This window comes from Peromyscus maniculatus, chromosome 4 (genome assembly GCF_049852395.1).
Source record: "Peromyscus maniculatus bairdii isolate BWxNUB_F1_BW_parent chromosome 4, HU_Pman_BW_mat_3.1, whole genome shotgun sequence".
Classification (NCBI taxonomy): domain Eukaryota; kingdom Metazoa; phylum Chordata; class Mammalia; order Rodentia; family Cricetidae; genus Peromyscus; species Peromyscus maniculatus.
In genome coordinates this window covers 97,608,143-97,629,433 of record NC_134855.1, presented here as the reverse complement: position 1 = coordinate 97,629,433, position 21,291 = coordinate 97,608,143, and the positions used below count along the sequence as shown (strand labels likewise).

Sequence of the window (21,291 nt, the reverse complement as noted above, 5' to 3'; positions counted from 1 at the left end):
TCATGTTCAATTCCTACCCAAAAAAATGATGTGTGCTAATATTCTTCTACTATGCATTTTACACTATGATAAACTGTTATAAATGATATAGGGACTAATCTAAAGAGACCAGCACACAGACTCAGAGTTTCTGACCTGACAGTGCTATCTATCTTCCTTTTTTTGACACGCTCTCTAACAGTCCTGGAGCTCACCAAGCAGGCTAAGCTGGCTGGCCAGTGAGCCCATGGAATCTGTCTATTTCTACCTACCCAAAGCTGACATTAAAAGTATGTGCCACCACATTTAGTTTTTTGGTTTTTTTTTTTTCCTATTTTTTTGTCCATGTGTATCTGTCACATGTGTGGGTGTGCTGTAAGAGGACAGAGTATGTTCGATTCCCTTTGAGCTACAGGTGGTTGAGAGATGCTCAACAAGGATGCTGAGAATTAAACTGGGGTCCTCTAGTAGAACAGCAAGTGCCTTTAACCACTGAGCCATCTTTCCAGCCCCACCCAGTTTTTTTCTTTTGTAATGTAGATTCTGGAGTTAAGGAACTCAGGCCTTCATGTTCGCAAGGTAAGCACTTTGTTGACTGAGCTATCCCTCTCAGCCCTTAGCTCCTGACTTGAAGAACTTCAAACATCTGGGGCTAGGGAGATGGCTCACTGGGTAACAACAGCAGCACTTACCTTACAAGCATGAGGACCTGAGTCTGAATCCTCAGCACTCACATAAAGCTAAGCATGGCTACACAAACCTGTAACTCTAGCATCGAGATGAGCAGACAGGCAGATCCCAAAAGCTCAATGGCCACCCAGCCTAGCCATAAAGGCAAGCTGACAGTTCTCTGACAGACCCTGTCTCAAAGTAATAAAAAAGAAAGTGATAAAGGAAGACACCCAACATCTTGCTCCCATCTCTGCATGCATGCTCATGGGAACACATACCCATAGACTCATGTTCTTACACACCACACACCCACACACAAATCTTCTCTGCTTTCCAGGCTTCAAACACAAAAGAAATTAGTATTCAATGTAAAGTTATTCTGACTTAACATAATTTTTCCCCCATAAAGTAGTTATTGCTAATTTACTAGTGCTGTTTTTGACACAGCCTCACTCTGTAGCTCAGGCTGACCTTGAACTCATGGCAATCTTCCTGTTCAGCCTCTCAAGTGCTGGCATACCAGGTATGAGGCGCCATGACTAACCACTAACTTCACTGAATTGTTAAGACAAGTAACTCTGTTTCCATCTCCCTCATGACAATGGATCTCCTTTCTCATCTGCAAGAGTCTCTTAGTTGAGCTTATGCTTACATATGAACTTATGTTTATATATCTACAGAATACTTACCCGAGTAAGAATGAGACTTTTGGAAACTTTGGAAGAATGAAGTAAACCCAATGTAATCTTCAATTTTTCAAAGAGATCCCTCATTTCACCACGCCGCCGCCGCTCATTGGCAGTATGTGTCCGGCGGTAATATGCAAAGGCTTCTGTTTCTTTCTGTGGTTTATCACTCCAGCAATCATCTTTCAATTTTGGGGAAATTAATGGAAGCTGTCCAAAAAGATTGTTTCCTCAGCATCTTTCACATGTACTTGCCCTCTTCCTCCATCCCAAATGATACTGTTCTATCTCAGATACACTTTCTTTCTGGATTGTTATAATGGCCTCTCAACTGCTCATCTTACCAATCTATCTTTCCTCCAAATCTCATTTCAACAACATCAATAGTATGAATTCTAATATATATTAACACAATCATATTACTTCCCAGCTCAAGTTTTGGTGATTCTCAAATGAGAAGGAAGCATCCGGAGGCTAGGAAGGAAAGGTTTAGAAAAGCTTATTTATATAATTTATCATCATTAAAATTAGTTTTCAGAACATAACAAAAAAATCACAATCTTGATTGAGAGAAAAGAAATTATATATCTTTTTCCCCCTTGTCAGGGTTTCTCTGTGTAACAGCCTTGGCTGTCCTGGAACTCACTTTGTAGACCAGGTGTCTCAAACTCACAGACATCAGCCTGCCTCGGTCTCCCAAGTGCTGGGATAGATAAAAGGCATGCACCACCACTGCCCAGCAAAACAAAACAAAACAACTTTAGGGAGATTAAAGAAACGGCTCAGTGGGCACAGTGCTTGCTATGTAGGCCTGAGGACCCGAGCTGAGACCTTCAGCATCAATATAAAAACTGGGCAAGAGAGTGGGCCTTTGTAGCCCCAGCATTGGACAAGTGGAGACAGGCAGATTGGAGGCAGCGTGGGGTGGGGGGTGGGTGTTAAAAGTCAGTCAGCCAGCCTAGCTCCAACAGTGAATTCCAGGTTTAATGAGACCTTATCTCAAAAAATAAGGTGGAGACACAGAAGACAACATCCACGTCTGGCCTCCACATGTGGCAAGCACAAACCTCCTCCACCCCCACCCCCATACACAAAAGGACTTTCACAATTTGGGAAAGGATCAACTGCCACTCTCTTCTCCCCCCCCCCCCCCCCCCCCCCCCCCCCCCCGCCCCCACGACAGGGTTCTCTGTGTAGCCCTGGCTGTCCTGGAACTCACTCTGTAGACCAGGCTGGCCTTTAACTCACAAAGATCAGCCTGCCTCTGCCTCCTGAGTGCTCAGATTAAAGGTGTGCACCACTACTGCCTGGCTGCTTCCATTCTCTTCTAAATAAACTTTCTCTCTAGTACTTTCTTTAAAAAAGAAAACAAAATTACACTTATTTGTAGTAGTGAGGGCAAGCATAAGACATACTGCACATGTAGAAATCAGAAGACAACTTTCAGGAGTCAGTTCTCTCCTTCCAACACGTAGATCCTATGGCTAAATTCAGGTCATCAGGCTTGGGGCTGAGCCATCTCACCAGCTCCTTTAGCCATTTCTAACTGTGAGACTTCCTTGCCTAAACTGCTTAGGCTTTGGTCTGACTTGGACTCCTTATCCCTGTCCCTCCCAATCAATGCTACCACTGTGTATTTTTTCAGAGAGGTCTTTCTTGACTCTCAGCATACCTTAAAGTCTCATTTGTCTTATTTATTTTACTTCAGTTTTAAATTTACTCATTAATTTATTTATCTATTTATTTTTTGGTTTTTCGAGACACGGTTTTTCTGTGTAGCTCTGGCTGTCCTGGGACTCGCTCTGTAGACCAGGCTGACCTTGAAGTCAGAAATCCGCTTGCCTTTGCCTCCTGAGTACTGGAATTAGAGGCATGCACCACCACTGCCTGGCTTAAATTTATTTTTTTCTTTAAGATTTATTTTTTTAATTATGCACACATGTGTTTGTGTCTTTGTGTGGGCTTGTGAACCTGAGTACAGGTGCCAGCAGAGGCCAGAATCATCAGATCCCCACCGAGCTCAAGCTACAACTGGTTGTAAGCCTGACAAGGGTGCTGGGACCCAAACTTGGGTCCTCTGGAAAAACAGTACATACCACTGAGCCAACTCTCCAGCCCTAAAATGTATTTTTTAAAAAAGAAGTTACTGACAATATATAGAGCTGTAAACACATGTCAAGCTTACAATAAATTGGAAATATGCCCTTCACCTCTAGCAGGAATGACAATATGTTACATGTTTGTGTGGCTTCTTTCAATTCTTAAGTAATAATATAAGCTTATTTGTGCTGTTGCCAATGATCTCAACTGATTTCTTCCTATGCATAAAAGGATTTTGTTCATAATTACTCTTGTGCATCTCAGCATTCTATCTAAATACAGTTTCTAACTCTAGCTTTTCTAATGATCCTTGAGCAACATGAATATAACATTGCTTTATAAAATAGTTATCAATGTCTGTTTCTTGCTATTCTTCCTTTTTGCACATTTTTAAAGAATTGATATTAAACCAGGCATGGTGGCACACTCTTTTAATCCCAGCACTCAGGAGGTAGAGGAGGCAGATCTCTATGAGTTCAAGGCCAGGGTCTACAAAGTAAGTTCCAGGACAGCTAGAGATACACAGAGAAGCCCTGCCTGGGGTGGAAGAAGATGGATTTTGATATTAAATCTTACATATTTTACTCTTGGGTTATAAATGTCTTAATTTTAAAAATTATTAAATTATTTTCCTTTATATGTATGGGTATTTTGCTTTCAGATAAACAGATCTACTTTCATAAACTATATCCATTTTTTTATTTAACATCCTCCAAATTTATTCTATCCTCTGAGAGGAGTAGAATTAAGAAAGGAGAGGAACAGGTAGCATAATTCTGTAAAGATGGGAAAGTTAATTTTAATAAATTAAAATAGTCCTTTAAAAAAAAAATCAACTAATAGATCTTATGTTTCAATCATAAAACAAATGTTACTGATTTTATTAAAAAATTATATTAAATACATTTGAAATACCTTTCGACTCTTTTCAGAAGCTTTTTCATCTGCAGAGATTTGGCTATGACACCTAGATAAAGAAAGTAATTTTAATGTTTTACTGAAATCCAATACATCAATCTCTTTCACACCTGTTATGAAACTGTATCACTTCAAACTTCCTAAATTACAACCATTTCTTTTCTCCTAGGTATACTAGATGGCAACAATTTATTCAACAGTTCATTTTATCTCTAGTGTCCAAATAGTCACTAAAATTATGAATTACTGTTTTTCATTCACTTATTTGTTTGTTTGTTTATTTATTGGCAGGATCTCATTGTCAACTCCTGACTGTTCTGAACTTGTTATGTGGATCAAGCTGGCCTCAAACTCAGAGATCTGTTTCTGTCTTTAAATTTAATTTCTGTTCTTTTATAGTTTGTGTTCTTTATATAGTGGTTATTCTTAGCTCTTTATTATTCCAACCTAATAACATGGCATAGCTACTTACTAAATTCTTCAATGTCTCTCAATGTAATTTTCTTCAAGCCTTACATAGCTTGTTACTATATTATAGAAATACATATATGGTTGCAATCATTTCAAAAGTATCCTGCTGGCCTGGAATTAGCAATGATCCTCTTTCTAGTATAGGTATGAGCCACTACGGCAGCCCAAACCCATTTTGAGATGTAAGAATTTTCATGCACATCAAAATTCACTTCATGAATCACAGTGTAAGAATAGTATATGCACTGTCAGTGATTTCTTTCTAAATATTTATAGCCTATACGGCTATATTAATCACAGAAAGCTTTTATTCCTGTCACTGTTGAAAATGGTTAAAAAAATAGTTATTTTTAAGATTACATTATTTTTTTTTGTTTTTAGTAATGTGTTTAAAATGTAGACCTTTCCTATCTAGGTGTCTGAAATACTACTGAACTCAGTAAATATAATTAAGTTTTAAGGGATTTAAACTCTTTCACTTTAATCAACAGGTAACTGAAGGAACCTGTAAACAGCTCTGGAATGAAGACAGTCACTTAGGAGACTGCCTTAGGAAACAAGACAAGAGAAGCTGCATCTTCCTTCCTGTCCTCTTACATGCCAATCCCCAATTCCTACAGAGCTTCCTAACACAAGAATAGATAACACACCGCAGCAAGATCCTGTGCCTTTTATCAGTGGAATAGGTAGGAAGAATTTCATACCTGTATTTCACTTGTTCAGCTAGTACAGTAACTAAATTTATAATTTTAATGCTTTATTAGTAAAATATAAAAGAACTAACTTTTGCTGAGTAGCCAACTCATACTAGCATTATGAAAACTCTAAATGGAGGGCATATTGGTTCAAAGAAATTATAAACTTGTCCAGGTTAGGTACCTATATACTATCAAAACTAGTATTTCATTTTTTTTTTTACTTATTATTTTAAACAGGGTCTCACTGTATAGCTCTGGTTGATCTAGAACTCTCTATACAGACCAGTCTAACCTCAAACTAAAGAGATTGCCTGTCTCTACCTCTGTCTCCCAGGTACTACAGTCAAAACTAGTATTTTAACACAAGTGTACCAGCCTCTAACAGTATGTTACCCACATTTATATGCTACCTGCTGGCAAAGGCCAACGCAAGTAAATGACTTCCTTATTTCAATGTCTCATCTAAACTACCCAGGAGAAAAGAGAGACAAAAAATAAACCAACAAACTCTAAAGGAATAATGGAAGTGGGTTTGTGGCCTGAGGTTTTAAATGAAGTATTTAGTTTTGTTTCTGGTTCCAAACAATAATCCAAAGGTAAATATGACTTACGGCTGTTTGAAGGACTGTGTGTGAGTTACTGTGGTCTTCTTGTAGGCAACGTTAATTTCCTCTGAGAGCTCTTCTATAGTCTCAACATCCACCTGCTCATCATCCTCAATATAGTCTACATAGTTATTCTGAAATATATTATTAGAACAGTAAATAATGTATTGGGAGACACACATAACTCAACTTTTCAAATGCATTCTCCCTCATTAAACCAACTAGTTCCAAATAGTTATCTACCATGAGTACTAACAACCCTAAGCTTGTTAATCACAAAAAGAAATGAAGTAAAAAAGATAACACGATTAGAGCTAACATCAACAACTATGTTAAGTAATAGATGTATGTTAAACAGGTATCATTAATGTATGTTAAACAGGTATCATTAACCTTAGGCTGGGCAGAGTTTCTAGGAGGCTATATTTGATGCTTTGATATTTCTAGAGGATAGCATTCATGTATGATGCATTAAGGCTTTAATTTTTTTTTTTGCTTTTCGAGACAGGGTTTCTCTGTGTAGTTTTGGTGCCTGTCCTGGATCTCGCTTGCTCTGTAGACCAGGCTGGCCTTGCACTCACAGAGAGCTGCCTGGTTCTGTCTCCTGAGTGCTGGGATTAAAGGTGTGTGCCACCACTGCCCAGCTAAATAAAATCTTACATGGTGAGGCCCTGGGTTTAATTCCTAACACTAACCCCTCATTCTCCCAAACCCACAGAATATCCTGTTTTAAGGGGGCTTCATAACTAATATCTGATCAAATGCCCATAAATCAACACACATTAATGTAAGGCAGACATGGAAATGGGATACAACTCGACAGAATGAGAGTTTTTGAAGAACTTCAGTTTTCAAAAGTAATCCCAAGTGTAGTTCCTTCTATTTCCAGAACAGAGGCAAATGAATAAAACTGAGCACCTACCACAGAAATTCACTGAATTCTTTTACAGAGTTATATGTATGATGCGAAGCAGGCAGATATTTTCAAGTCCATCTTTAAAAGTAGTGCTCACTATGCCAGAAACTAAGAAAGTGCTATCTTTATATATATTTGCACTACGCTTCAGAGGCATAATTCAAAACAAGGTATCCCAATCACCTTATTAAAATTCTCACATTTATAATTTTGGAAAAATCACCTCCAAATTAAAGGCTCCATAAGGCTAATAGACACTAAATGCAAGCTATCACTATAGTGCCCACTTCAACTTAAGCATAATTTAAGAAATATATGTTAAATTTAGACAATGTATATTATAATTACCCCTATGAAACAAAAATGAACAGAATCTAAAGTTACTAATATAGGTTTGATTTATAATACTTGAACTGAAGAGTGTGTGCCTAGTTCAGATTTATGACACAGGGTGTGCCATGTAGTTCAGGAGAGCCTCAAACAGGCAATCCTCCCTCTACTTCCTCACTGACAGGATCATAGGCCTGCACCTCACACTCATCTATTTCATGATTTCAACTGCAGGCTTTGTAAATAATATCCAATAATCTCAATAGAAGACAAAGTAGTTAATTCCTCATATCATTCAAATACAAGTCTAGTAATAAGTGTAAAGAAAATCTGGACATAGTACATGCATGTAAATATGATACAGAGTTTATATTTTAGAGATCATTCACAGTGGTGGTGGTTGTTTTTTTTTTTTAAGAAGTCAGTGTAAACTTTTCTGTTAGATTATTAGTACATTCAAGTAAGAGTCCCTGTAAGATTACGGCATTCTAGAGGCTCTGCAAAGTCAGTTCCACTGAGAGCTACAGTTTTACTTATTAGGCTGTTTCATTTTTGTTTGTTCACATAATGTTTACCCAGAATGACTGAAAAAGGAGACTATAAAAGTAGAGTAAGATCTATAAAAGAATCTTGCAAACCCCATATTCTTGAATTTATGTCCTTGAAAAGGATTAGCCTATAGGAAAAGTATAAGGCAAATGCATATATAAATTATCCAATTTTAGAGCTATATCCTTATTTATAAGTCAATTAAAGTACCAGATACTTTGCAGTTTTTCTCTTGAAAAAAAATTTCCCTCTAAATGTAGGTAAGCTCCTTCTTCTCTATATCTAAGATCCCCCGCGTTCACTGTTTCTTATTTTATCTGTATAAGGTAAGTGTCAACCACATCACAGACAATGTGACAGAAACTACAGGGATTTAAAAGATGTAAGATATCTTTTTTTAAAATTCAACTTGGTAGGCACTCTATACCATCTATACTCCAAAGGATCAAGCCACCTTTATAACAGTAACAAGCAAGATAGTGTTGCCTTAAACACTACTCATTTAATAATGATCTAAACTTAAGCACCCAAACTAATATATTAGGTCTTAGTGATAGTCTAGGAAAAGCTACTCTCTCTAATCATTTAAATCCATGAGGTTTCAGTCACAACAAAAATGGGCTCACCACCTTTTCTACATCAACCTCCTCACTCTGGTAGCCAGAAACAACATCCACAATCTCATCAACAGAATCATCGGTTTTCTCATTCTCGTCTTCCTCGTCCTCCTCTTCCAAATCCACAGCAGTCAAGCCAGCACTGCTTCTCCCACCCCTCGTCTCTTGCTTTGGTTTGATCTGTTCTCTTGGGAGCAGAAAGTGATCCTGAAAACGTCTGCTCCCTCTTCTTCCTTTTGTAGCTCTCCTAGGAATAATAGAGAAGGCTGCAGAACTAGAAATGCTACTCCAAGAACTGTCCTCAGTTTTTAACATTCCATCATTCTCAGTAGTTCCACTTTTTCCAAGTAAGTCAGAGATGTCTTGTTCAGAATTTTCTTGACATGGCTTTGTTTCTGTAAACAACTGCATGTCTGCCTCTTTCTTATATTCTTGTGAAATTCCAATGTACTTCTGAGTTAAGGGGCCCTTCAAATGTTTTTTCCATCTCTCTCCAAGACTGTCCTTCCCCAGAGAGTCTTCACAATCCTTCTTGGCCTCTGCCTGTGAATTAGATTGCTGTTCCTTAACTTGGCTCCCCGGTAGTTCAAAGTTACTTTCTTCCTTAGGGATGAATAGAAACTCATCTGGGTCCTCTGGATTATCTGATCCTGGCTGCTGTTCCATCTTCACCTCAGCACATTTTTGAGGCCGTACTTTACTGACACGCTGGACCTTTTCAGAAATATTCCTAACCTTTGGAACAGTCTGTTTTCCCTTTGGACTGTTCCGATTCCTGTTCCCAGATTCTTCATCACCATCTTTGTCTTCATCTGTGTGAGACCCAGTGCTCAAAGAGTGTTCATAAGGTCTGGCATCTTCTGTAAGCGTTTCTTCATCCAAAACATCACCCCCATCTTCCAATGAATCATTCAAGGTATCTTCTGAGGCAATAATTCCTGAGTTTTGCTTGATTCTATCACCCTCGGTGTCTACAGCTTCTTCATTTGATGTTAGAGCTTTCTTAGTTTCCTCCTCTCTTTTGATGGAGTTTATTTCATCTTTCTGGTCTGCATTCTGAGATTCCTTTTTTACCTGAAGGGAAGCAACCTGCTGAAGAATGGAGCTAGAAACAGGCTTTTGTCCTGGGAGCTGCAACAAGGCAAAGCTACCTGACTGCAGAGGAATGAGACTAGCAGTTCCAACAGGCTGCCCTCCAGTGCTGGCTGTTATTTTGCTATCAGAGGCTGTTTTACTTGCAAAGTTTTGAGGTTCAGGAGGAGAAATCCTCAGGGTCAGTGTACCAGCCTGAGAGACAAAACTAGATCCACCGGAAACCAATGAAGGTGCCTGAGTAATAACATTTACTGTTGGAGAAGACCCAACAGCCTGAATTACAGGACTCATGACAGAGAAGGCAGAGGACGAAGTAGAAGATGATGAAGTCTCAGAAGATTTGGAAGGAGCTGGTAGTCGGATTCCCACCACAGATCCTGGTAAGAAAAAGAAAGAACTTAAATCACCACTGCTCATCTCATCAAGTCTTTCAAGGTATGATTCCCACTTAAGAAACTGAGTAAGAAAAATTCTAGTATACCAAACACATCACATGGTCAAGTGATTCAACAATAAAACCCATCAGAAAGACCTCTAATTTAATACCTGGGTTCCGAAACACCACAGGCTGTAAGCTGGGTTGGGTATTAGAGCCTCGAATCTGATGTAAAGGTAGGAGTTGGACAATCTGCCCATTGGGGTGCCTGAATAGGTTCATTCCACTTGGACTCCTAACAGGTTGTAAGACCATCCGCTGTCCCTGAAGTTGTGTGTTTGGGACTGGTCTAAGTGTAGGAGAACCCTGCTGTACTGGAATCAACAACAATCGAGGTCCAGTACGTTTCACATTGTTAGGAGAGATCTGTGGAGTAGTCACTGGAATTTGAGGGGTATTTTCTGAAAAACAGAAAAGTGAGAAGCTACTATTAGAATTTATCTTTCACAATACATCGGTAAAAATATTGATGACGTTAGATCTAAAAATACTGCAAGTAATGTCTAACTTGAATCACAAAGTTAATGAAATTCTGTCCCTCTATAGTACACTATTTATAGTTAAGAATATAATTTTTTTTTTTTTAAATTTTGAGACAGGGTCTCTCTATGTAGTCCTGACTGTCCTGGAACTTGCTAAGGAGAATAGGTTTGCCTCAAGCTCAAAGGACATGCCTCTCTCTGCCCTGAGAGCCAATTTAAGGTGTGCACCGCCACACCTGAATCTTCATTATTATTATCATTTTAGAAATCACATTTCCTATGCTGTGGCGGTGGCACAAGCCTTTAATCCCAGCACTCCCAGCTATGAGGCAGAGTCAGGCGGATCTCTGAGTTTGAGGCCAGCCTGATCTACAGAGCGAGATGCAGGACAGGCACCAAAACTACAGAGAAACCTTGTCTTGAAAAACCAAAAGAAATCACATTTTCCAGTGATGATGCACACCTTTAGTCCTGGCACTTGGGAGGCAGAGGTAGGTGGATCTCTGTGAGTTCAAGGCCAGATTGGTCTACAGAGAGAGTTCTAAGAGGGGTACACAGAGAAACCCTGTCAAAACAAAAACAAGACATTCCAAGCCATTAACAGTATCAAATAAGATTTAATGTTTAGAAGAGCTGTTCAGAAATACAAGCTGAGAAAAGATAATATTATAGAGTTCTGGGGTAAAGAGATGGGTATTATGCTAATAATAAGTACAAACAAAACTGATCTAATATTAGTTCAAATTAGTACACTTATCTGGCATGGCTGATATCTATCTCAAGTTTGCTATTTTATTGTCTGTGAAAATAATACTATGTAATTTGAACAAAAACATGCACCTGAGAGCTAGAGAGATTGCTCAGCTCTAGCAGAAGAAGTTAAGTTCCTGGCAAACAGTTGGGAAGACCACAAACTGCCTGTAACTCCAACTCTAAGGAATCAAAAGCCTCTCCTAGCTTCTAATGATACAAGCATAAAGGTACACACATCTTTTTTAAACATGCATGTAGATGGCTCATGTTAAGAGCACTGGCTGCTCTCCTAGAGAACCCAGGTTCTCACAACTATCTGTATCTCCAGTCCCAGGGGAATCCAACATCCTCTTCTGGATTCCATGGGCATTGCATGCATGTGGTGCAGACACATACAGGCAAAACACCCATACACACAAAATAATTTTTTAAAATGCACCTAGTTGGGCATGGTAACATGCATATTTGATTCCACCACTTGGGAGGCGAAGTTTCAGACCAGCCAGGGATACACGGTAAGACCCTGTTCTACAGGGGGGTGCCGGGGTGGGGTGTGTGTTAATATTCTGATCCTGCCCTTTGGTGCCACCCTATGCCTTGATATAAAAGCCTATTCTTAAGGGGAAATGCTGCCCCTTCCTTCTCTCTCTCCTGCTTTCCCATGAGGTGTGCACCTCTCGAACCCCTTGCCCTTCTCTCTCCCTCTCTCCCTCTCTCTCTTCCCCCCACCAAATAAAACTCTTCACTGAGTGCTGTCTGCATGGCATCTCTCTCGCTCACCCGCCCTGGGGCACCTTGGCTCTACCTGCCAGCACGTGTAATTCATAATAGGGAGCACCTAATATGATCTAAGAAACACACTAACACATTAACTTTTCAAGTTTTAGTTCAAAGCCTAATTTACTCCATTCGGACTAAGAAAGAATCTTTACTATCTCCTCTGAGTATGTGATTATTCACTTAAATGTGCCCAAAAAAAGAGGGGGCAGGAGGACAAATGAAAAGTCAGCCACAAAGTGTCTAAGATGAGATTCTTTTTATGAGCTGAGAATAAACCCATGGCACTGTGGTGGTATTGTGTTCCCCAAAACATTGTGTACCTTAATAAACTTATCTGGGGTCAGAGAACAGAAAAGCCACTAGTGAGGCAGTGATAGCATACGCCTTTAATCCTAGCATTCCAGAGGCAGAAATCCATCTGGGATCTCTGTGAGTTCAAGGCCACATTGGAAACAGCCAGGCATGGTAACTCATGCCTTTAATCCCAGAAAGCCGAGCCTTTAATCCTAGGGAGTGATGGTAGAAAGCAGAAAGGTATATAAGGCATGAGGACCAGAAACTAGCAGCATTTGGCTGGATAAGCTTCAGGCTTTCGAGCAGCATTTCAGCTGAGAGCCATTGGGATGAGGACACAGAAGCTTCCAGTCTGAGGAAACAAGACCAGCTGAGAAGTTGACCAGGTGAGGTTAGCTGTGGCTTGTTCTCTGATCTTCCAGTTCACCCCAATACCTAGCTCCGGGTTTGATTTTATCAATAAGAACTTTTAAGATTCCGGCTACATGGCACTTCCTTAGAACTAGTAGTTATCCAAGTTAGCTCTATTAATAAAAATAAAATGTCTTAATTTTACATTTCAGGTAGCACGTGGATACAGAATAATGTTATTTTATGGAAAAATAATTTCCATTTAAGTTTTAAACCTTTGATTACATAAAGAAAAAAGTACCCATCTTTCTTCTGCAGTATTGAGATTTGAACTCCGAGCCTCACACACGCTAGGAAAATAATGTATTGCTGACCTATAAGTGCAGGGCATTTTTTCTTTTTGTGTGAAACAGAATCACATTTTTAGCTAGTTGCATTTACTATAAAAAATTAGGGGCTGGAAAGATAGCTTAGCACTTGTTGCTCTTGCAGAGGACCTGGGTTCAGAGGATCCCATGCCCTCTTTTGGCTTCTGTGAGCACTGCATGCATATGGTCCACTGACATACAAGAATACATAAAATAAACATACAAATAAAAACAATTTTTTTTAAATTATCAAAACAGATAAGTATACCATTTTAAACTCATTTAACCTAAGCCAATTTAAATTTGGGGCTGGTGAGATGCCTCAATGGTTACGAGCACTGGCTTTGCTTCCAAAGGACCCAGGTTCAGTTCTTAGCACCTACAAGGTGGTTCACAACAGTCTGTAATTCCAATTCCTAGGGATCCACTATCTTCTTCTGGCACCTGTGGGCACTGCAAGCACATGGTAGACTTGCGTACATGCAAACACTCACATAAACTAAAACATATTTTTAAAAATGAGAAAAAAAACTAAAAGGTTGACCAACATAAAATATAAGTTAAAAAACATTAAAAAGTTTCTCCTTATCTCTATTTTATTGGTCATGTCTGTGTCAGTTCACCTGGACTATCAACTTGATGGTATTTAGAATCACCGGGGAGAATAGCCTCTGGGCACATCTGTGAGGGTGTTCCTATAGAGGTTTAACCAAGAAGGGAAAACCCATCATGAATGTGGATGTCACCATTCCATGGGGTCAAGTCCTGAATAGTATAAAAGTAGAAAGTTCCTGGCTGCAGACACAAGTGACACACTATTTCATATTCCTGTTGCCATGGCCTTCCTGAGACTGTACCCTTAAAACCATGAGTCCAAATAAACCCTTCTTCAGTTATTTGATTTTTGGTCAGGTTATTTGTCAACAAAGTATAACAATGAAAGCTGAGATTGAATATGAGACTTTGTCTTAAGGAAGGAAGACAGGCAGGCAGGCAGGCAGGCTGGCCAGCCTCTGTGAAGACTGTATGTATGTAGTCCATAGACATGCATGCAGGCAAAACACTATACATATAAAATAAGAATTTATAAAAAATTATCAAAATAAAGCCAGGCGGTAGTGGCACACACCTTTAATCCCAGCACTTGGGAGGCAGAGGCAGGTGGATCTCAGTGAGTTCAAGTCCAGCCTGGTCTACAAAGTGAGATCCAGGACAGCCAGGACTGTTACACAGAGAAACCCTGTCTTGGGGGAAAAAATATTATCAAAATAAGTAAGTATACTATTTTAGAAAATGTCACTGCTGTACATTTTCTTAGAAATGCAATGACTTTTTTTCAGGTAGATAGGGAGGGAGGGAGGGAGGGAGGGAGGGAGGGAGGGAGGGAGGGAGGGAGGGAGGGAAAAAGAGTAATGTCCACTCCAGCAGCTGTACAAGAAATTCCCTCCTTAAAGACGTACAACCCTAGCTTTCATCATACAGCATATTGTATTTCCTCCCATGTCATTTTAAAGGCTGTTCTAATGGCTCAGAGCTCTGGTCCTATTTACATATCTAATGTCCTTCAGCAATCAATCCCACTCTAATGTTTTTGAGTTTTTAGTACTTCCTGGGGTAAATTCTAGTCCTATCAACCTATCAGTCAGATTATCTCTAAAAGACAGTTGATTCTTGTAATTAAGAAATCTGACTATACAATTGTACAGATAGTCAGTGGTCATTCCTAATCCTACAACCAGCCCTAAGCTCTGTTATTAAAAATAAAAACCCTAACAGGGTTCCGTTTTACAGAATTCTAAGGTTTTAAGAACGTTAAAATAGGCTGGGCGGTGGTGGCACACACCTTTAATCCCAGCACTCGGGAGGCAGAGGCAGGCGGATCTCTGTGAGTTCCAGGCCAGCCTGGTCTCCAAAGCAAGTTCTGGGAAAGGAATAAAGCTACACAGAGACACGCTGTCTCAAAAAACCAAAGGAAAAAAAAAATTAAAATATCATACTACGGCTGAAACATATACGAGGTACTCTAAAATGCATTCAGGCGTGTCTAAACTGTGGACTGCATGCATCTCAAGACAGATATGAATTCAACCCATCACGTTTATAGATGACAGTGTCAAAACTGGAAACTCCTCATTTTATTACAACTGGAAAATTCTATTAAATAGCTTTATAATGAAGCAGATGAAGCCAGGTGGTGATGGCACATGCCTTTAATCCTAGCACTTGGGAGCAAGGCAGGCTGATCTCTGATTTCAAGACCAGCCTAGACCACAGAGCAAATTCCAGGAAAACCAGGGCTACACAGACAAACCCTGTTTAGAAAAACCAACATATAGATAGATGATAGATAGATAGATAGATAGATATAGTTATTTAGACAGACATTTAGATAGATAAAAATAAAGAAGATGAACACAACTAGTCCTTACCTGGTCTCTGGCTCACTGGTGGGCTTCCATTAATTCCTGAGAGTATAATAGGTACAGAACTCAGCGATGAAGTTGGTGTGGTCACCACAGAGGAAGATGCAGCTGTGGTAACCATGGCTACGGAGGTGGAGGCAGTGGAAGCAACAGGAAGAGTTATGGTTGGAGATGCTACCAACGACTTAGGAAATGCAACCGAAGCCACAGGACTAGTAGTTATCCCAGTAGTTTTGATAAGGTTCACAGTGGCTGTAGACTGGGTAGATGTTACAGGGGTAGTGTTACTAGTTTCAGAGATCTCAACAACCCCAGCAGCAGAGGCACCAGAAGAACCAGTAGCTTCTTTAGCTCCCACATCAGAAACAGCAGTCACAGATGTCACAGCAGTGACATTTTCTAAAAACACTTGAGGGGAAGTAGTGACAGCAGCCGTCACAGTGCTGCACACCTGAACTGGCTCCGAAGAAACCACAGGTGTGACGACCATTACTGGAGAAGGCCTGATACTGAACTTCTGTGGCCCTGTCAGGGGTTGAGGTGTGCGAACTCCGGGTATCTTCTGCTGCAGGGCTCCAACTTTGCTCATCACAAACTGTGTGAACACACCACCAGGAGAGGGCCGAGCCGCTGCAAATAAAAATCTGCAGGTCAAAAATGTTCAGTTTTCTTACTGTGCCCTCCTATTAAGTGACTGTGCTTATATCAGTATTAGTTGTGCCCACGGGATCAATTTCTTAAAGGTACAACCCACCTACATGAGCCAATTACTACCCACAAAAATCAAACACTATCCTCAACCCAAAGCAAAGTTTAAAATTCTTAAAAAAAAAATAAAATAAAAATAAAAAAAAAAAGATTAAAACTGAGTGTTGTGACTAAACTTCTTCAAGCTACACAATATATCTAAATTCTTAGGGCATTAAAAAAAAATAAGAGGGAGCTGGGTGAAGTAGCACATGTATTTAATCCCAGCACCAAGGAAGCAGAGGCAGGCGGATCTCTGTGACTTTGAGGCCAGGCTGATCTACAATAGTGAGTTCCAGGACAGCCAGGGCTACATAGAGACCCTGTCTCAAAAAAACCACAAATTAAAAACAAAGTGCAGTCACTAACCTTATCACAAAAACAGATGAAAAGGGAAGGACAAGATTCCCAAAACATACCCTTACGTCCCCATTCACACCTTCAAACCTTTTTCTACAATTTCCTCCTGCTTTAGCAGCTCCAGCTCTATGGCTGTCCTTTTATGAGATAGTTAAGTACTACATATTTCTAAAATCTAAACACATTTTTCAAAAAATGAGAGTAGTACTGTCTTTTACTGCTGTTTTAAATTCTAATTAAAGCTGCATTATAGAGAGGCAAAATGGGTTCTTTTTAAAGCATTAGCTCCCCATCCTCTAGCTTCACGCCAGCCTTCAGCCAGATATCTCAATTTCCTGTTAGAGGAATAAAAATGAAGACTTTGCTTAACATTCCTAAACATAACTGAAACAGCAAAAAAGAGGAATTTTATAAACCAACTGCAGAACTTTAAACTAAAACAAATGTTTCAAGAAGGCAATTTAGTACAGACCATAGCACTAAAATGTTAGGCAAAAGAAGTTTCCATACACAAATCAGGAATACACAGGAACACTACACTACTTGAAAATTATGACTGACAAGAGCCTTCTATTTTTTGCCTGTACTAACTCGTCCTACCAGCTTTTGCTAGCTTCTTAGGATTTGTCAGTACAAGGAATATGCATATGGTTGGTATTAAAAAACATCAGCCCTCATAGGAAAAAGAAATATTTTAAAGTAAAGCCTTGAGTCTTTTCTACATTAATATACTGTCTCAAAGTCTTTAACTGTAAAACCAGAGTTCAATTCATCAAGTATCATAAACCATGAGAATTATTTTAAAAATATTTAAGCAAGGACATTAAATGTAACAATGCCAAATTCTGTATTTCTCTACTTATAACCTTCATACTGTAATCACTGGCAAACACTAAATTACAGGCCTTTCCAAACCACTTACCAATTGGCCTTTTTGCTGGAACAAACGCCTTCTGATTCTTCCCAGAGCGATTTGTTGCTGGGCCAGAGGATGCCATTTTGGAATTGGATGTTGAAGGCAACAGGGTGCGTGGTTTCCTGGATGCAGCCACCTTGGCATTGGATGCTACCTTGGAGATGACAGTACTGAGGGTTGAGAGGTCCAGGACTGAGGGTCGCAACCTGCCTGTGATATAAGCAGCTAGCCTATTGGCTGGATGCAATGCCCCCATCTGTCCCAATAGCAACTTAGCCTGCGGGTAACTCTTACCATTAACCTGAAACAAGTGGCAAAGAGAAATTCTGTAAAGATAAAATTCTCTTGCTAACTTCTCTCCCTTGACAGGGGTTTCATTTTTATAAGGTGTTTTAAATTCTATGATGCAGAAGTAAAAAGGAAAAAGAAGTGAAGCTTTTCTATTCAGGATAATCTAAGTAATTAGATAGTTATCATCTGATATCTGAACTAGGCTCATCTTCATTTATAGTTTAGAAACAGAAAATCTTAGAAACTAAATTATTTTCTACATTATAGGTATGTGAAAGACATAACTGTGTCCAATGATTCATCTAACTTTTACTTTAATAAGTAATTGTGGTTATTAATGAATCACAAGCAAGAAGCATAATTGTGAACCACAGTATCTCTCTAAGACCAAAGAGGCACAACAAGCTCTCATACAAGGGTCTTTTCAAGTATCCTTCATATCTTAAATCTACTTTTGAAGTTATAGGACATTCTTTGCTATAATAACCTATTAAGTCATGCTAGTTTTTGTTGTTTTTTCCCCCCTTAAGGTTTTATTCATCTTCATTTTATTTGTAGGAGTAATTTGCCTGTGTACTAGGTACATGCCTGGAGCCCACAGTGGTCAGAAAGGACATCGGTTCCCTGGGACTGGAGTTACAGACCATTGTGAGTCACCATCTAAATGCTGGGAATTGAACCAGGGTCCTTTGCAAAAGCAGACAGTGCTTACAATCGCAAAGTAGTATTCTTTAGGCCCAGTTTTTGGTTTTCAAAGATGGCAACTCTAAAGATACCGTTTTCATATTGTACACAGAATGTGCTCAAAATAAAATGTTAGCATAAACATAATTCTAGATGTAGTCACTAAATGGTCAGAATAAAGTGAACTAACAAATGAAATATATATTTTTTTGTGATGCCTGAGTTGATAACTGCCCATTTTAGGCAGCAACGTAGAAGAAAAAGGAGAGGAATCGAGATCAAGCGTGCATGCATTTAAAGAGAATACAAAAGCCTCTCAATCAAGTTCATAATACTAGATGACATCTAGACAACATACCTTTTTTGTCTCATCATTTAAAAGTAGTAGATAGAAAATGGAATAAGTCATCTACTCTTCAAATTAATAGGGAAACAGTAAAGAAACTATCTATAGCAACCCACTACAAAAAACAAAATTACTCTTTGCTACTTAATTATGATTATTCTCAGCAAGATAAGCAATCTCAACCCCTCAAATTTGATATCTAAAAGAAAAGGGGGATTTTTCTATCCAAAAGTAAACCACACTAGTTTTTAGCTATACAAAATCTAGATTACTTATTACTGCCTGGTATGGAAGATTATTTACTATCTTCCCCAACATCTACACAGGTTGAGCATTCCTTATCCCAAATTTCTGGATAAGAAAGAAGCATTTTAGATTTTCAGGTATGCATAATAAGCTATCTTGGAGGCAGTATCCAAGTCAAAGCATAACATTTATTTAGGTCATATACAGCTCATATACACATAAGGACCATAAGTAATTTTATATTAATAGTAGTGTGCTTGCATTCTGACTATGACCCATCTCATGAGGTCAGCTGTGGAATTTTCTATTTGCTGATGATCAAAAAACTTTAAAGTTTGGATAATTTCAAATTTCTGATATGGGGATTAAGAATGCTCAACTTGTAATAGAAACTGACTGATATTCAAGTTATAGAGTGACTTTCTTTTCTTTGGTTTTTTTGAGACAGGGTTTCTCTGTGTAGGCCCAACTGTCCTGGAATTGGCTCTCTAGACCAGGCTGACTTCAAACTCAAGAGATCCACCTGCCTCTGCCTCCTGAATGCTGCAATTAAAATTGTATGCCACCACCGCCAGGCTTCTACTACCTATCTTAAGATCATCTTACCTCTACTGCCACTAGTAGTTATATAACTAGTAGTTATATATTTGTTTTGAAAATTTTATGCCAATAAGATATTTTAAGACCCAAACTAAATGTCTGACTATTTCTGCTTAGTTATCAAAGGATCATTAGAGCCCAAGTAGTAAAGCTCATGAAGAAACTTTCTGGAAAGAATAGAAAGATAACCAAAAGCTAATGTGAGGCTCCATATTTCTGTTTACATACAGCAGTTCACCTTATGTATTTACTTATCACAATAAGGAATAATGATTTTATTATCCAGTTCCCAGAAAACTTGAAGAAATATGATCTAAGGTTAACAAAGGGCTTTGAGTATTTAAAAAAAAAAACCAAGATGTTACCTAAGTATAAAAAGGTACTATACCCAGACTAAAGATAATTCTCACCTGGATAAGCCCAGATGTAGTTGAACTGGGTTTACGTTTATAGGCCACAAGCTTCCCTGCAGGAGAAAGCCCTGCATAAAAAGGCAGACCTTTGCCTCCATGTAATCTTTCCCTCACTGAATCCAGGGCATCTGTCTGCACAGGAGAGATATCATCCATTTTCCCAGGGGACAATGGACCATCAGGAGTCTCTGATCCAGATTTCTCAGCCATATCATCCTGGTCTTGACTTGATGGCATAGAGATTTTCACACGAGAAGAATAAACAGGAGGGTTCTTCTCACCCCGACACTTCCGCTGAGAAGCCAACTCAATGATGAAGCTGCCCACCTTAAGTGACTGCGGCATGTTGCTATTGATGTGTTGAGATAAGATGCTCAAGATCTTATTACGATCTTCTTCCCAGTTGCAGTCTGAGATGATTTCTATCAGTTTGGTAGGACCACCAGGTGACCTCTGATGTACATAAGAGGTAGAAGAAGATTCTCCTTCATTGCAGGGAGATTTCCAGCTCTTTTCTGTTTGAAAAATAAATAGATCCTCTACAGCATGGCCACTCTGTACTGAACTTTGATTTATATATATATAATATGGGGGGGAGGGGTGTGAGACAGGTTTTCTGTATAGCACCCCTGGCTGTCCTGGAACTCACTATGTAGACCAGGCTGGCCTTGAACTCAGAGAGATCCGCCTGCCTCTGCCTCCCAAGTGCTGGAATTAAAGGCAGGCTACTGAACTTTGAAAGAAACTCAAGTTTCTCATGGTCCCATTTCCTAATATTTTCAGTGTTAAAGTACTGTGTAAACTCAAAATTCTGGAGTTTTTAAGGAAAAAAAAAATCTCACAAAACTAAATAGCTGTCTTCACTACCCACAGACTAAATTCACTCATAAAAGGAAATCTCCTAAAAATAATCAGAGCTAAAAAAACAACAACAAACAAACAAAAACAAACAAACAAACAAACAAAAAACCACTGCTCTAAAAGGCTACAAACATAAAAGTTCTACCTTGCAAAATGTGACCTATAACTAAGGTAAAGTTTACTTGATAGAGGTTACTGTTCTGATATCTAAACAGGCCAAACACTGATACTTGGTAAGCCTGCTTTGAAACAAGTGAAGGTAAGAATCAACACTAAATACTAGAAGGTAGTGTTTTGTTTATAA

General features: G+C 39.0%; 1 protein-coding gene across 21 annotated transcripts in view; it reads right to left on the bottom strand.

Moving 5' to 3' along the window:
• Positions 1–21,291, bottom strand: part of Mga (MAX dimerization protein MGA) — an 82,228-nt gene that overhangs the window by 8,811 nt on the left and 52,126 nt on the right. For 9 of the 21 annotated variants that reach the window (XM_076570399.1, XM_076570401.1, XM_076570407.1 and 6 more), the window contains exons 13-20: positions 20,124–20,641; positions 17,553–17,847; positions 15,530–16,153; positions 10,183–10,473; positions 8,551–10,013; positions 6,136–6,263; positions 4,353–4,404; positions 1,341–1,547 (exon numbers count right to left, since the gene is read on the bottom strand). In XM_076570399.1, coding sequence (XP_076426514.1) covers positions 1,341–1,547; positions 4,353–4,404; positions 6,136–6,263; positions 8,551–10,013; positions 10,183–10,473; positions 15,530–16,153; positions 17,553–17,847; positions 20,124–20,641 — 3,578 coding nt within the window. Of the gene's footprint in view, positions 1–1,340; positions 1,548–4,352; positions 4,405–6,135; positions 6,264–8,550; positions 10,014–10,182; positions 10,474–15,529; positions 16,154–17,552; positions 17,848–20,123; positions 20,642–21,291 lie in introns of those variants that run through there. The other 12 variants (XM_076570414.1, XM_016009514.3, XM_016009510.3 and 9 more) reach the window with 10 other exon arrangements.